The sequence below is a fragment of the Nicotiana tabacum genome, chromosome 11 (genome assembly GCF_000715075.1).
Source record: "Nicotiana tabacum cultivar K326 chromosome 11, ASM71507v2, whole genome shotgun sequence".
In the NCBI taxonomy this organism is placed as follows: Eukaryota; Viridiplantae; Streptophyta; class Magnoliopsida; order Solanales; family Solanaceae; genus Nicotiana; species Nicotiana tabacum.
In genome coordinates, this window is record NC_134090.1 from 162,958,639 (window position 1) to 162,976,019 (window position 17,381).

The 17,381-nt window shown below is 33.7% G+C and overlaps 1 protein-coding gene across 4 annotated transcripts; it reads right to left on the reverse strand.

The window, feature by feature from the left end:
• Positions 1-392: 392 nt before the first annotated feature.
• On the reverse strand, positions 393-16,912 carry LOC107764599 (potassium channel SKOR-like). 4 transcript variants are annotated; one of them, XM_016583196.2, is made up of 13 exons: positions 16,163-16,912; positions 8,615-8,839; positions 8,279-8,342; positions 7,440-7,779; positions 6,011-6,306; positions 4,773-4,853; positions 3,996-4,094; positions 3,393-3,614; positions 3,076-3,264; positions 2,627-2,702; positions 2,252-2,546; positions 1,166-1,287; positions 393-818 (listed from the first exon to the last, which is right to left on the reverse strand). In XM_016583196.2, exons 1-13 carry the CDS (start codon positions 16,393-16,395, stop codon positions 577-579), a joined length of 2,484 nt encoding a protein of 827 aa, XP_016438682.2. In that variant the 5' UTR covers positions 16,396-16,912; the 3' UTR covers positions 393-576. The 4 variants fall into 4 exon arrangements, with proteins under 4 accessions (XP_016438682.2, XP_075081766.1, XP_075081767.1 ...); XM_075225665.1 differs by having other exon boundaries at positions 8,279-8,542; positions 16,163-16,911; XM_075225666.1 differs by lacking the exon at positions 16,163-16,912 and adding an exon at positions 8,385-8,542 and having other exon boundaries at positions 8,279-8,306; positions 8,615-8,753.
• Between the last annotated feature and the right edge of the window lie 469 nt (positions 16,913-17,381).

Below are 17,381 nucleotides of genomic sequence, written 5' to 3' on the forward strand. Positions count from 1 at the left end.
GGCCACATATTTCAACCCATGTGTTTAAAACATTTTTGTTTTGATCAAGTCAAGATCATGTTGATTCAACCTATAAATGTTAACAGGGTGAATATAAGATCATTTTAGAAGACAGTCATGTTGAATCAATGTTAATCTCAATAGAGTGAATATAAGATCTCTTTGAGAGCTTATTTGTGATAATTTTCTTACTGTCCACTCGGTTCATTCTAAATGAATTTGAGTAAATAGAAAAATGTCAGCCAGAAGATGGAGTCTAATTAAGCTCATGTTTTGGACAAATAGAGCGACACGTTGCAGTAATGGCAGAATCCTGCCCCAAAGACTGGTTTCTGCCGAAAATGTAGATTTAACTTACAACAACAGAAATTGCTAATGCAAGGTACAAGTACCAAAACACTACAAATAACAAGAAGCATAAACTGATACAGTGGGTTTACATCTCATTTGCAAAATCATCACTCAAAGCAGTGAGTAACTACAAGAGATTTTTTCGTTTCATCTTCAACTTGGTTGACAATATATATACAAACCCCAAAGCTACACAGGGTGTAACTATATATAGACGAGGTATTCTCAAGTTGTTTCACTGATCAAGTACAACTTCTGACCATCAGAAATCAAACCTATATCAAGTATTTTACCTGCATCTTCTGATAAAATACAAGAGCCAGATGGAAAGTTGAGTTGTTCCGATGCTGTAGTAACGAGCTCTTCCATACTCTTAGGTATCCACAGTACAACACCATGTTTCCTGAGATCCTTGGGCTCCCATGGGTGGAAAGGAAACACAGTACACTTCTGTGGGTGCATTTTTTCTGTTATACACAGATTATATGGTTAGCGGGCTTAAAAAAGTTTAGCTAATAGAAAAATGTAGCTAATAAAAGAAGTTGTAGCCCCGTTATTCAGCTTTTGGGAGAAGAGTAATAATTGATGACCACAGGTAACAATGAATATTCAGTTAACCCTTGTCTTGTTCCTCTTCAAGTCACTTTTTCATGCTTTTTGGTCTTTGTTTTAGGTGAGTAATAAAGGGGGAGCAAGTGGAGCAACGGAGTCTCCCAGATCAAATAAGCAGCGGTACCACATAAAGGGTATTATTATAAACTCCTAAATATAATATTTTCCACTGTACTTGGTGAAAGTGTTGCTTCTGTAATACCTGAGATCTCGTGTGGAGCAATAGGGAATTCCGATATCTGAGCTGATTTTGCTTCTTCCAGAAGCTTGGTCAATTGATTGTTTCCACTTAGTCTAGCTTCATCAAATGGAGTATTTCCCCATCTGCAACATAACAAGTTCCCTTAGTTTTAAGTGGCTAACTGGTACATGTATGCACAATTCAGCTAGTACCATGTACTAAAGTTCTGAAAGAGCAACCACGATGATTCACCTCGATAACTCGATTAGCCTTAAAACTTGACGGAAAAAAACTACACCAAGCTCAGGAGAAGAATTGACTAAGAATCTAATAAGCTCAATTCAGAAGTAAAACTACCCCATGTCTCCACTGATCATGTACAATTCAAGGCATTTTGAGATTGAACCATGATGGACTTAACAACAAGTTCTCCTAGGTCCTCAAAGAGATATTTTTATAACAGGTTTAATCTCAAGAAAATTGTGTTGGGATCTTTCCTCATGTTTGAGAATTCATTCACATTCTTGATTCGTCTCTATCTCGTTATGTCGATGACAGGAAAAATACGAAAAGCAAATAGTGTAACTTACGAATTCACCGATTAGTGATTAGAAAATCTATCAGTTTTCAAAAGCCTGGAATTGAAGCAGTTAATTTTAAAAGCATGAATCTCAAATTGATTTGGCATTACTATGCTATAAATCAAAAAATAGCAAGAGTAAAATTTCTCATCATATGTAAAAAGGCGATTTGGAAAAAAGAAGAAGAAAAATTGATAGGTTAAAGGATGCAAGATTCAAGAACATAATTATGCCTCACTCCCAACTCCCAAGTTAGTTGGGGTTGGCTATATGAATTCGCACTATCCATTTCACTACATTTGGACCCGGATGCAAGATTCAACAATCAACAGGAAAAAATTACTCTCTTGAAGAATTTTCAAATACTGATAGCAACAATATAAAGTAACGTTCATGTTTCCCAACAAGTTAAGCACGTAAGTCTACCTTATGTTTATGACAAAAGGTAGCTTGCTCTAAACTAAAGATTCCATACTGATCTTAAGAAGTGACTTCAATAATGTAGCAATAAAGATTTAACTGGTACCTGTCTTTCGAGAAAACAGAAGCACCAGCTCCCAGAAGCAATCTCGCCATCGCGAATAATCCTTGAGAAGCCGCTACATGGAGTGGTGTTCGGTGATCATAGTCTTTGGAGTTTGGATCAATACCATTGGACAACAGCCTTCGTAGTAGATCCGAATCCCCCTTTGCAACCAACATACACAAAAAACTACCAGCATTTTCGATCTTCAAGAAAGCACCTTCCTTAACAAGTAATGAAGCAACACGATCGTGTCCATTCTTGATAGCTTCAAACAGCGGTGTGGTATCAAAGTTGTCTATTTGGAGAAGAGCATGAGTTACAATTATATTTGAGAAGAAGGAAGTTCACAGGTGAAATACAGTTTGTAAAACTTACCTGAAGCATTGAGATCGACACCTTCTTGGATAAGGAAAAGAGAGATGTCTTCATATCCTCTGGACGCTGCAAGATGCTGTTCGTAACAAAACCTTGATTAGGAATATTTTTTCACTCTATCTTCAGCCTTATTTTAGACTCATTTGGTTTGCTTATTTTTCTTAAAGACAGAATCAGTATTTTGATAACAAGCACCTGAAACTTAATAACCCATATTCCTTAAAGGAGAATCCTTCCAAACCGTGCTCTATGATTTACAAATTTGCACACCCAAGAAAGAAATTCATGAGCTTGGAAACAAAACTGATTATGAACAAAAAGAAAATCCCACTCATGAACTGACAATAGCAACTCATGACAAACTTTTTGTAAAATAAACAACTCGTCAGAAAATTGAGAAGAAGTAATGGAACAGAAATAATATATGTTTCCTTTGGCGAGACCCATACCAAAGGAGATCTTCCATCATAATCTTTCTTGTTGGGATCAGCTCCAGCTCGGATCAGACCCTTCAGCTGGTGCAAATCACCATGATAAGCTGCACTATTCACTTTCAAAGCAAGCTCAGCCTCTTGTTTCCCAATATGGAATGTTATATCTGACTCCACTTGCTTCACACGAAGATCAGAATCTTTTCCCTGTCAGTTAAGACTGCTTTTAGGCCTTTTGAGTCCATAAGCATTTCTAATGCAAAAGCAGTTAATGCCCAAAAGGAGAAATACAATTAGTAAGGGTCGAGAACGGCATGCCACCCAAGACAGATTACCTCTAATAAGTTAGTCAAAATTCTTCTCCCGTCATGAAAATAGATCTCCAAAATATTTGAAAATGATTGCTTATCAATCCGTATGAGTCTGCATAGTTCACACACACGGACAGTATATGGTTGTGGAATGTTGCAAAGAATGGATATTTCCCCAAACGAGCTATTTGGCTCAAGAAGTGCTACTCTCTCTTCTGACCCATCATTCCCTATACCAATTTCCTCCTGGACCAAGATAACCACAATAAGTCTCAAACTATTAGCTGCAACTCGACGCCAAACATGAATAGATAAGTCAGCAGCTGTAAGATTTGCAAAAATTTTGGAGCAATGGAAAGCTAGAAACCAGTGACTTGCTATTTTCTCTCCTTTTCTAGAGTTTTTGATCACATCATCGCAGTCTAACAATTTCCTAGCTGCAGTTCTGGAACCAAGTCCATAATAGATACAGAACTAGTGATATTAATATGGTTTGGAAACCCAAGCTAACGTATGGTAGAATATATATTTTCTAAGGCGATAAAAGAATATAGGCTTATTATTATAACGTAAAATGTCGCACAATAGAAAATAATAAGCAGCAATAATAATAGTAGAGTAATGTACCAGAACACCATGACAGACAAAATAAAGTTGGTCTACCACATGCCCCTGTTCCATGATCACTTCTCCTGGAAGGAAAAATTCTTCACACACTCTAGTTACCTGAAAATTTATCACAAAAATCAGTAATTCCCACTCAGCTCTAGATTTATCTTAATTAACTGGGCCCAGTAATAATCAAACAGAAAGGCATGAGGCAAGCATTCAAAGATATACATGAAGAGTAGAGAGAAGAAGCATGCATGTCAAATTGTTTCAAATTTAGCGGAGTGTTACAATGCAGGTCGAATAGGCAGAAAATCGTATCTACATGCAGAAAACACACATAAACTTACCAAGGACCATTTCTACAAATGTCTTATCAACCTAGGATCCCAACCTTGCTGCCCTAGGGGATTCTTAAAACAGGTAAAACGCATTAAGCACATTGAAGAAGTACGAACTGCAATACAATTTAATTAAGCAGGCAAACTTGAAATAAAGATGTCTTATGTAAGCCGCTTATGTAATTCAGAACATGAGCAAAGACCGGATGTTAGATTAATAGCTGGCTCATTGTGGAACATATGGTGTGGGTCTTCTATTCTTTTCTGCTTCACTAGGATCAGCATAGCAAGTGATGAGGATCTTTATAAGCCATCATTTTCTAGAGGTGTGGCAAAATATCTCATATAGTCATGAATCTCAATTAGAGTGAAAATAGAACAGACCTCTTCAGAAAAGAGAGGATAGAAACACTGTTTTGAGATTAAATAAACAATCATTGACAAAGTAACTTACAATTTGACTTATGAATTCTGAGGAGCAGTCCCTGAAAAGAGGAATATTTTCAATGCAAGACTGATATAACGTCTGGGATATCTGCGAAAATGTTCAAGTTTTAGTCACAGTATTACTGAAGGAATGTTATATGCATCAGCAATGAGAAGGAAAGGTCAAAATAAAATACAAGAAAGAATGTGAACTCTAGAAGCGCTAACAAAGATGGTTAACGTGCTTTTTGACAACAAAAGAAATTTCCAAGTGAATAACCCACCCACCCACTCAAAAACAAATTCGTGTATATTGATCTTGCTTCTTTTAAAGTCAGGGAGTGATTTTTTCTGCCCTGTGGGTTTGGAAAAACTAAAGCTTTCTGCTCAAACCACAACAACAACAACAACAACAACAACAACAACAACAACAACAACAACAACAACAACGGCACAGTATAATCCCACAAGTGGGATCTGGGGAGGGTAATATGTACGCACACCTTATCCCTACCTCGAGGGGCAGAGAGGCTGTTTCCAGGAGACCCTCGGCTCAAGAAAGCAACAAGAGACGATATATTAGTACTATCAATAGTATTATCAATAGACTCATAATAACATAACATAAAATAACAAAATAACAGCAATATAAGAAATATAGGAAATACGAAAAAGATGGAAGGTATAATAATATCCAGCAGATAAAGCCCTGCATCAGTAGCTGACCAGTAGCATCCTGAAGACTAACTCCTAACTGGCTAGTCTCACTCTGCTCAAACCCTATTAACAAATCCCAAAACAGCATAACCAGATAATTGTTTTACTAATGAATGATCTCTGGCAACAAGAATTACGGAACTGAAAACCGTCCTACAGTAGTGAATTCCTTCTCACATAAGTAGTGACCTGCACTAATGGTGTAACAAATGCCCTACCACATGTGTATAAATTTATTTGTGTGTGTCAGGGAGAGAAAAAGCAACATTAGACGAAATCATTATATTTCAGAACCCACGACATCTAAGTTATAGACCCGTCACTTTCTTTTACATACTACCTATTATTCTCTGTGTAACAACGGAAAACTAACTGGTAATTAACTCGTATGGTTTTATAGCACCGTAAACTGAGGAAAACAGAAAAGAAACCAAGCAATTCAAAGAATTCAAATAGCCGATTCTAATGTTTCAGAGTACAGGAAATTTAGTGAACATAGAGCCATGCAAACAATGAGTTACATGGAGATTTTTCCTTTTGTTTATTTACCTTAGCTCGGATTGAGATGGGAAGGTCCTGAAGAACAGCTGCATCAGTGTAAGCGCTTTCATATTGTAATCGCAAGTGATCTTTAATTTGAGTACGAATATCTCTTCCGAGTCTATTTCTGTTCATATAGTTCATAAGATCTGTCATTTTATCCCTGTATCGGACGGTTTTTGATCCCTTGACAATCAGTGCTGTCATATTACCGATCAAATAAGCACCAAGAATCATGTCAAAAGAGACATAAATCATAACAAATATCATTTCCCTCAGATTGACTGCATGTATGTCACCGTAGCCTGTAGGACCGAAAGACACCTTCTACTATTAGTAGGATGTGATTGCATATCCAGAAAAGGTATAAAAAGAGTGCCATGAGTTAGGAAGAGAATGTTCAAATTAATACTAAGCATTACGAAAGAAAAGAAATCTTCCTTCAAAATGTATGATTTTTTTCCAAAACAAACGACTTCTTTTTATATAGTCTTCAAATAATTTCTTCTGGTTATATTATTCCTATTACCCAAAACACCAAAATAAATCACTATGTTAATACCAAAACCTTTTACAATGATACCAATTTATGAATATCTATATTTATCCATCTTCAACAGTATCTATTGTATTAACTCCAAAACTTTTTAAAGTAATACCAATTTATGAATATCTATATTTATCCATCTTCAACAGTATCTATTCTATCTTCCTATTTTTTTGTTACCTATTTTCTCTATTATCTTTTTCTTTGGTTCTGGGGAGGGGATGTGGAAAAGATGTCATGCATGATATTAGTGATAACTTGATGTGCACGTAAAATCATTCAATTTTTATGACTACTCAGCTTAACGCTGCCAAATTGATTATTTGTAAATAAAGATAACAGGACATCTCGGAAACAGAAAGGAAACAGGCATATTTTGAGATCCACCGGGTGTCACGCTTTCAGTTTCGTTGATAAGCTCAAAACATGCATAAATAGTGGATCAATTGGAAAAGAATGATTATTTAGGCAAATCTAAATGTATAAAGGTTAGAGCTCGCTTTAGGGGATTAGAATAGATTGAAAAGCCATAACAAGCACTACCACTGTCAACTAAACCATATTACTTTGTACTATTTTAGACCTGCACTTGAAGATACTTCTATGATTCAGACATCCGATTCAGGTACTTATATTCTAAACTTAATCTAATCCATAGAAGATAAAATGAACACAAATTGGAGGGCAAAGGTTTCAGTTCTAGTCTTGGATGGAAACTGCCACATGTTGAACTTCAACTTCGGGGTTTGAGACCTTTATAATTGTCAAATGAAATCTAGAGACAACTTATATCATATGACACAAAATAAGAAGTTTCTTTGCATGAAAAATGTCTGCACCCTCCGTTTTAGAACTGGGACAGTGAAACTTGAAAGGAAGCAATAGACATACCCACAGTTGCCATAGTGACAATGGCAAAATACAGAGAAGTGATGTATCGCCTCCAGAGATCAATCTCTCTAAAGTGTGAATAACTGTAGTCTCCCAGGGTCAAACTCCCAATCCATGTGTAACCTTCTTTCTCTTCAGGCAGAGTAGTAGCCAAAAAGTAAAAGATGCAAGCTGCTGTATGCGTGCAATAGAGTTCAACAACGATAAGTTTTAATATCCTAGTGAAGAGATAATTGATCCGAATATCTTTCTCCATCTTCTGAAAAAAGTCATTGACTCGGCGCACCCTGCTTAACCTAATCCATAAAAGGTATCTCAATCCCTCTTTTTTGCCAGCAGCCTGATTATTTCAAATGGAACAGCGTTAGTTTAAAAAGCACTACTTGAACCAAGTATCTAACATGAAATGCAGGTATCAGTTCATTTAAAATTTTGGTCTTGGCCAAGAGTATAACTAATAGGAAATAAAGTAGAAAAAAAGAGCTTCCACTCCATTGTCTTGCTGACAAGAAAGCAAGTTTCTCTTTACTAGGTTGCATGGAAGTTAATGGAGAGAGGAGCATATTAAGACAAGTGAGCTTATCAATTTATTTAAGTAGAGTTATGCCTCTGAGCCTCTCAAGAATGGATGCTTACATTTACAAGCTATGGAGAGATGAGCATATTTAAATGAATGTCACCAAACAGCAGTTTAGTCCTCCCTATTGTTCATCATCGTCATATTCTCTAATAACTGCCAAATACTGGTTTGCTTTGCATTTTCTAGAACATCTGGTGGATGTCCAAGATTAAGTAAAAGATTGACTGATTAAATGGTGCTAGGGAATTAAAAAGTGCACCTTATAAATGTTATCCCACGGCATGCAACTGAGAAAATCCAAGATAAAATGAGTTTTCAAGTACCTGCAACGAGAGAAGATCAGCTAAACTACTTAAAAGGCATACCTTCTGTTGCATCCCTCCTCGGTGGTGGATTCAGAATTTAGACGCAGAGAGTTTTGAAACTATAGGATCGATTCTGAAATGTTTATATAACTTTATCTATACTTGTTTTTAACACGTATATACTAGATTCGACCATGAAACACTAGGTTCTGTCCAACCTGCGAAACGATGGTAGAATTCGTCACTATCTTTGTGCAAAATAGTAAAGCATGAGGGGAAAGGGGACTGACCGAAGAGCAATAGGGGTTCGTTTATGCACCATCTTGTATGTCTGACTATCTCTGTAAGCTACAAAGAATTGCACGACTATGTCGACAAGAAAAGCTATTTGGCCACAAATGTCTAAGAGAAAAAGCTTCCTGGGCAATCCCTTGAAGAATGCAAACTCCATTGGAGTAAAAAAAGATGAATAAATCGCCCAAATCAGGATAAACTTCTCCCATATCTTGTACCACCTGCATCAAGTTTTTCTAGATTATCAGTTTGAAATGTCAAAGAAATTTTCCCCGAGGCTTAAAGGAGGTAAGAGATATGAAACCACTTTTGGCGCTAAAATAATACTCCCTCTATTTGGGTTTATGCGAAACTATTTTTTTTTGTCCGTTCCAAAAAGAATGACCCGTTTCTTAATTTGGTAACAATTTAGCTTAAATTTACAATTCTACCCTTAATGATAAACTTTTATAACCACACAAATAATGTAGGCCCCTGTTTGACTTGCTTAGGATCACAAATTTCAAAAGTCTTTATTTTTTCTTAAACTTCGTATCCAATCAAACAGATTTATATAAATTGGAATGGAAGGAGTACTAGAATAGAGAAAGCAACTGATGAAAATAAAAACTTTTATAATTTTCTTTCCATTATTGAATGATGTACTATTACAAAGAGTAAAATGAGAGTTATTTGTAAAAATTATCAAATGTTGGGTTTAACCTTGTGAAATCTTAAAATAGAGTACAACAACAACAACAACAACAACCCAGTATAATCCCACTTAGTGGGGTCTGGGGAGGGTAGTGTGTACGCAGACCTTACCCCTACTCTGGGGTAGAGAGACTGTTTTCAAATAGACCCTCGGCATCCTTACCTCCAAGAACTTCCCACCTTGCTCTTGGGTAGACTCGAAATCTTAAAATAGAGTGAATGGAAAATAAAGAGAAAATGAAAATTTTGAATTTCCCTCTTTAAAAAGGGACATTGTCCCATATTGGAGGAGAAAAATAGTTTTGATGAGTATATATACAATTGCACTTCTTCTAACTCTTAAAGAGTTGAGAAGAAGGCAAGCCTCGTGTCGTCGTTGTTAGGGGTGTTCATAAAAATCCGAAAAACCGAACCAAACAGACCAGAAAAATCGATACTTTTTGGTTTGGTTTGGTTTTGGTTTTGAAATTTAAAAACCGATCAAATTTGGTTTGGTTTGGTTTTAATAAAAAAAAAATCGAACCAAACCGAATATAGGAGTAGCTATTTTAAATTTAGAATTACACCTATATATATGTATACTTTTATACAAAGTTTCAAAAATTTTATAGTAAATGTTAATCGTTTGCACTTTTAGTACAGTTTTTTACCTTTACATTCTAGTTTGATTGATAGTTTTCTTTTGTTAAGTGTAAGAATCTATTTCATGTTAAAAATAATATATTTTTAATTGAGTCCTTAAATTATTCGTCACTATTTAATTCAATTATCATCAATATATCTTGGTAAATAATAGATTTCTCAAAGGGCAATTGATTTGATAGTGTTACGTTAAAAATGTGGTCGCCGAAATATGTGTTTGGTAGTGTATGTCTTATATTTAAGAAAAAAATTGAAAAATAACAGAAAAAAACAAAAATCCGACATAAATCGAATCGAGAAAAAACTGACTTAATTGGTTTGGTTTGGTTCTAATATTTGAAAAACCGACTTACTTGATTTGGATTCTTTTTAGGGAAAAACCGATCCAAACCGAACCATGAACACCCCTAGTCGTCGTCATCGCTTGGCTCAGCTTCGGTCAAATGACCTGATTGATTGATTTTTCTTACGAAAATTTTGATTTCTCCTTCTTCCTTCAGCATTGTTTTTTTAACATAAAGAAAGCAGTAATTGTGATTTGCTATTGATCTTTGAGTTCATTGGTCACTGCCTCACTGGGGTTTGAAGTATCGTTATACCAGCGAGGGCAATCCATTCTATTCTGGGAGAAAATAATCCTAAATCTCGGGTACTATGAGGGGATTAAGTTCCTTAAGAAAATACTGTGAATTCAGTGGGCTCAGATTAATTTTCTGTTCTTCTACATTTCTGCTTTTATGTTGCTACTGGTTTTTGAATATATTTTTCGAATACAGATTAATAACAGTTAACACATTTCACTTTATGAGTTAATACATTTCTATCTAAAAGATAATAATATGTAATCATTCGTAAAAAATAAAATTAGTGTCTGAAATATAAAACTTGTTGTCCACTACAACATGTTAATCTGTACTAATAGGCAAATTTTATTTACAGTGTGAGTGTATACAGAGGCAGCCCTAAGATTTGAAAGCAGCGGTAGCACTATCGAATAAAATGTTGTAGCAAGAACCAAACTCCGGCAAGCGCACTAAAGTCAAGTTATACTTCCCAACAACCAATGCAATTGTTTAAACTTTGAGTCTCGAATCAAAATATATATACATATTATTTAAGATATATATACATATATACATATAATACTTTTTTTAAATTACCGGGCCGATAAACCCCTACCCTAAGGATAGGTGTAAAATAAGTTAAATTCAGCTTTTATTACTATGATGTTTCTTTGTAAATTTAATTTTTGTAACGCCACTAATAATTAAACTTAACGCCATTGATTGCGCACAATGCTTTCATGTCAGACTTTACAGTCCCAACTCTAAGCAGCAATGCAATCCACAATATTCCACCCTGTCAACCCACTAGCAGCTCTTCTTTTCTTCTAGTCCATAAATCTCGTGATCTTCTGCTTCTTTTTTCTGATTTCTCTTATTTATCTTGTTGCTACTTTTCTCCTTTTTTTCTCCCTCCTCCCCTCAAATCTTACTTAGAGCCTGTTTGGACACAATTAATATTTTTTTACTTTTTTCAAAAAAAAAAATTTACTTTTTTCGAAAAAAATTACTTTTTTCGAAATTAATGTTTAGCCATAAAATTTTCAATTTTCAGTTGAAGATGAATTTTGAAATTTTTCGAAAAATTGAAAAACTCCAAAAAACTGTTTTCAAAATATTTTCACTCAGATCACTCACAAAAATTTAAAAACAACCCAAAATTATATTCATGTCCAAACACAACTCTAATTTTCAAATACCATTTCACTTGAAAAAAAATTCACTTTTTTTTTATAGAATTTTACAATTCTTATGTCCAAACGCCCACTTAAACTCCGGATCTGCTAGTCGAAATAAAAGCAATTCTTTATAGAATTATACAACCTAAAATTATCACCGTACATATTTTTCAACTATTTATGAAATACTATAAACAGTTAAATATGAATGGATGAAATAACACAAACAACAATACGCTCATATCACCAAAAGGGACAATTTATTCTATTAGCATTCTATAATTGGTTTTAGCAACTAACTTGCCATTTTTTCCCTTCAAATTACCAATCAAGACGTACTATAGAAGTTATTATGAAATGGACCTCTTGAACTTGACTAGCGCAAAAAATCTTTGCATGGTTATGTATGAAAATCAATCTGTATTAACAATTTGTTGAATAATCATCATACTTGTACAATCCCACCTAACTCCAGCATTTTCACATGTAGCAATGTATACATAAGAGTGCAGGTGGAGCCTCTCAACGATTATTTTTTTGTCTTCAAGTTTCGTAAGTCTAGATCCAATCGAACCAAACTCACAAAAGCTACTACTTGAGAAGTCTAAGAAAGGTGACTACACTGGAGTAGGACCCTTAATTAAATTTAAAATAGTTGTTTCATAAATCAGTGGTAGGTTAAATTACATATGAACACTAACAAATAAATTAATATAACTGAAAAGGACCTGATATATCCCTCTACTTTGTTTTATTGTTCAATCATGTCCCCCGTTATACTTTCCGTTCAGATTTACTCCTACCGTCCATCAAAGTTCTATATTTGTCACTATTTTAACGGTTGGGACACGTGGCACATTCTGAATGGAAGAACCAACTCAAAAACAAAAAAACTCCAAAACAAGCTAGAACCCATGATCCGCATGCTCGTTTTTCCTCTTTTAATTTTTTCCCAAACTTCTCTTAAATAAAAACTTTTAATCCGGGGCAAAGGAAAGGGTCGGGTTGGTTTAATTTATGAGTTGGTTAGGTCTTTCATTCAGAATGTGCCACGTGTCCTAACCGTTAAAGTATGGGCAAATATAGAACTTTGACGGACGGTAGGGGTAATTCTGGACGGAAAGTATAACGGGGGACATGATTGAACAATAAAATAAAGTAAAGGGATATATCAGACCCATTTCCGTTAATAGAAATATTAAAAAAAAAATAGAATGAAAAAAAAATCAATTGAAAATATAAAAGAAAAAAGGAAACAAAAAAAGAACGGCTGATAAATGACAATTCATAAATGTTGCTTTCAGGTGCAGTTGTAACATGATAGGAGGAGAGGCAGGCAGGTAGCTTATATAAAAGTCTTCTTCTTTTTCTCCTAGCTTTTTTAAAAAAAAAAAAAAGTGTTAACAACAATTAAGCCCTTAAATGCATCGTGTATTATCACATGATATGCGAAGATTAGTCTGTATTTTGATGGTGATAAATGGATTAGGCAATCCAAAACAAAAGGTATACGAGTAAGAATTTAAAGGACCAAAGGTCCAAACGACAAAACTTGATAGAGGGGGAACCAAATTCATGGCCACAAGATATATGAGTTAATTTTATCCATAGTCATTGAATTTTCGTGTTTGTTACTCAAAAGTCATATTTTTTTGTTACGTAAAAATCATTCAACTTTATGTTCACTACATAAAAATTACTTTTCTTTTTTTTGTTACACAAAATCAGTTTACTTTGCTTTAGTTATCACAAAAGTCACATTTTTACTTGAAAAGTCTATTGTGCCCTTGATATTATATAAACCTTCATATTTATGTGATACCTTCTATATTATATACTATATAATATATTTTTAACTATGTAGTTTATTTATAAATAAAATAACTTAATATTATTTTATTTATTATTTTTAAAATATATTCGTATATTTAATTTTTTTCTTAACATTAATTTTCAAAATATATTAGTAGCGTTATTAAATTTGTCAGTAACTTTTATATATATTAGTAGAGAAATAAATTGGCAAATACATTTTTGTGAGAAAATCTGCAGGTAAACAAACAAGAAAATGAGAAAAAAATCATATGTTACTCTCAAGGAAAATCCCTAGTTACTACATGCGAATTTAGCTGGGGATATTTTCTTGGGTATTTACCATGGCAATGGTTATTTAGGAAATTTTATTACTAGAAATTTGGGAAAATCCGTCCAAAAAAATAATCAAAGTTGGTCGGTAATGACCAATAACTGTCCAAAACGCGTCCATTAACGTGTGGTTGGTATTTTGAAGGTCGGAAGGGAATATCGACCAAAGTTGGTCGGTAATTACAGACCAACTTTGGTCGGTCAATTAAATTCAAAAAATAATTGCTGGAAAAAAAAGGTTGTTTTGATAACGCTACTAATATATCTTGAAAATTAACGTTAAGAAAAAATTACATATACGAATATATTATAAAACTAATAAATAAAATAATATTAAATTATTTTATCTATAAATAAAATATATAGTAAAAAAATATATTATATAGTATATAATATAGAAGGTAATGCATAAATATGAATGTTTATATAATATTAAGGGCATAATAGACTTTTAAGTAAAAATGTGACTTTTGTGATAACTACAGTAATGTAAAATGATTTTTGTGTAACAAAAGAAAGAAAAGTGATTTTTGTGTAATGAACACAAAATTGAATGATTTTTACGTAACCAAAAAAAGAAAAGTGATTTTTGGATAACAAACACAAAAGTTCAATGACCATGGATAAAATTATCTCGAAGATATACATATTGGTGATTTACTCGGCTTCTGTTTGTAATTTCTTACTGTGACACGTTTCGTTAGCCAAGTTGACGGACTTCCTCTAGTTAGGTCATATATATAGATATTTTTATATTTCAACAAAAATTAAAGAAATCGCATAATCGTAAAATTCTAAACGGACGTTTTAATTCCCAAAACATTATTAGCCTAATCCTTAATTATCAATATTAAATTAATATAGCCTTCTTGATAATGATATTACTGCAGTAAAAATAATCTGATAATTATGACAAGTAATGCAACAACAAATTTATGAGATGAAATAAGGAATTGTTATTTTATTTATTCAAACACGTTTTTCTGGCAATTTGTCTAAGTGCATTACATATTTTTGTAGAAATTTTAATTTCATTGGACACGCAACACAGAGTACTTCCTTTATTTCAATTTATGTGTCTACATTACTACTTGGGAGTCTACCAGGTTCATCTTTGACCATGAGTTTCTTAAATGTTTTATAAGTATTTCAAAATATAATTTGTTATGATTTTGTCGTACTTTGTATGTAATTTCTAAATATATAAATTTTATTTCATAATTTTTTTTAAAAATCCATGTCCAATTGGTCAAATAAGAACTTTGACCCTTTACTCTGGATCAAGCCACAGAGTGAGAAAATGATTTCTTCAAGAGAGTATCAAGTTAAAGCTGAACTATCAAAGGGGACAGGGGGAGTAAATTATATACGCAAAACCTGGCGCTCCCTCCAATTCAATTTTATATGTAGTAGTTTGATTCGGTACAAAATTTAAGGAAAAAAAAAACTTTGAAACTCATACTTAAAAGCTTTTGTGGGTCCTTTAATTTGTGTGATTATAAAATCTTCTCGTTAAATTGAGTAAATAAAAAATTTATTTTCAAATTTAAAAAAAAAGAGTTCCAAAGGCATCTTCCATTCATATCGATTTGGACTTTTCCGCACCATATTTTGATTTGCCTCTTCTTCGATCCGGAAATATTTAGTTTTTTTGGGAACAAACTAATAAGAAAAATGTGTTGCATATAGAAGATGTCTTCTATGCTTGTATTAGGTTTTTACTTATAGAAGAATGTCAAGCATTACTAATATATACTCAATTCGTTTCAACTTAGACGAAGTAATTTGACTCGGCACAAAATTTAAGGAAAAAAGAAGACTCTTGAAACTTCTGATCTTAAAAGCTTAATGGGTAATAACTTTGTGGGACCATGACATTTGTGTAATTATAAAAACTTATCATTAAGAATAAAATAAATAAAATTAAGATTTTAAAATTAAATTATTTTTAAATTTAAAAGTATGTCATGGAACATATTAAAAATACAACATCTGAAGGAGGGAGTAGTATTTATATAACTGGAACTTTGAAGATGAAATAATTAATATGAGTAGCACCAGTAGTCTTATAGAGTCAAACTATTGGTGAATGTTCTCCCTAAACCCAATGAATCTCCTCGAATGCCCATAGGTCCCTCGCACACCTAATACGCAAAATCCTCGGCGGGGATTACGCTTTTCTCACACGAAAATGATTTTCTCTGACACTCAAAAATAACAAGTCGCCATTGTTTTTTTCTGCAAAGCTACTGAAACATAACTTTTACGTTTCCCTTCCAATTTACAGTCTCTTTCAAAAACTAAAGAGAGAGAGAGAGCGTACCGGTCATCGGGATAAATAACGGAACCTTGAGAGAGGCCTTTGATGCCATTGATGACGTTTTCTCTGCTAAACCTCGAGTGAGTACTGGAGTCCAGTCCAAGCTCCTTCTCCATTAACGCATATCTTCTACTACTTCTCGACGATTTCGTCAAATCCTCCATTTTATACTCTGCGCCTGAATCTCTTCTACTAATATTCCTCTCTTCCTCTACTTCTCTCCTCATCATCGACATCTTCAACCGCACTACAAAATTCACAGATCTCACGCTGTTCGTTACACTTCTCTTCTCACACTAAACTCACCTAAGTGATTTTTCTCTGTTTATATGCAGGAAGTGGAATCGATTTTCCTCGTAATATATCAAATGAGTTGATCACTGATGTCGATCATCGTCCTTGTATTGAACATCTAGAAAGTTCTTTGGAGTAAAGAGAAATATCCTGAGAACTGAAAATTGCCTAATCTATGGCTATAGATAGACGAGCCTGAGATCCAGACAGAGATTTTAGCAGAGGGTGAACTTTTTGGAGAAAAGGGGAAGGAGGAGGGAAGAGATATTTATATGAAACTCAAACTCTGCCGCAGTTATTAATTTCTCTATCTATACGTTTTTAAATAATCTAAACTAGTAAAATTAAAAATAGTTGGCGTTACGTGTATACCATACAGTTGTACTGAATGTGATGTAATAAGAGTACAGTTGTTCCCACAGAAAAATAAATTAATACTTTCTCCATCATATTTTATGTGGCATGTTTGCTTGAGCACGAAAATGTATGTGATAGAGTGGTAAATACTATTTTATCTTTAATCATAGGTTTGAGTTTGAGTTTTCAAAGTTGTCTTTGTTAGAAAGCGCTTTATCCTTCATTTTTGGGACTTTTCAGCGCGAATCCAGATTTAATCGAACCCCAATACGGATATCAAACATCGGATGAAAACCAAAAAACATGCCCAATTTGCCTCTGTAATGAGTTTTTCAACATGTGAGTCTTGTTACGAGTGAAAATGATCAATCTTTTGCTCGTAAACTTTTGCTAAATAATTCAGATTTGACCAGCATGTTTCTCAGTTACCATTCTTCATCTCTTTAAATCAATTATCACCGTAACAATTGATTTTCTCTAATCTCAAAAACACCACTTGAAGATTGCCATTAGTCTACCATCACTTCTCACTCTCACGACATGAAAAAAAAAAAAGGAATACATAAAATAT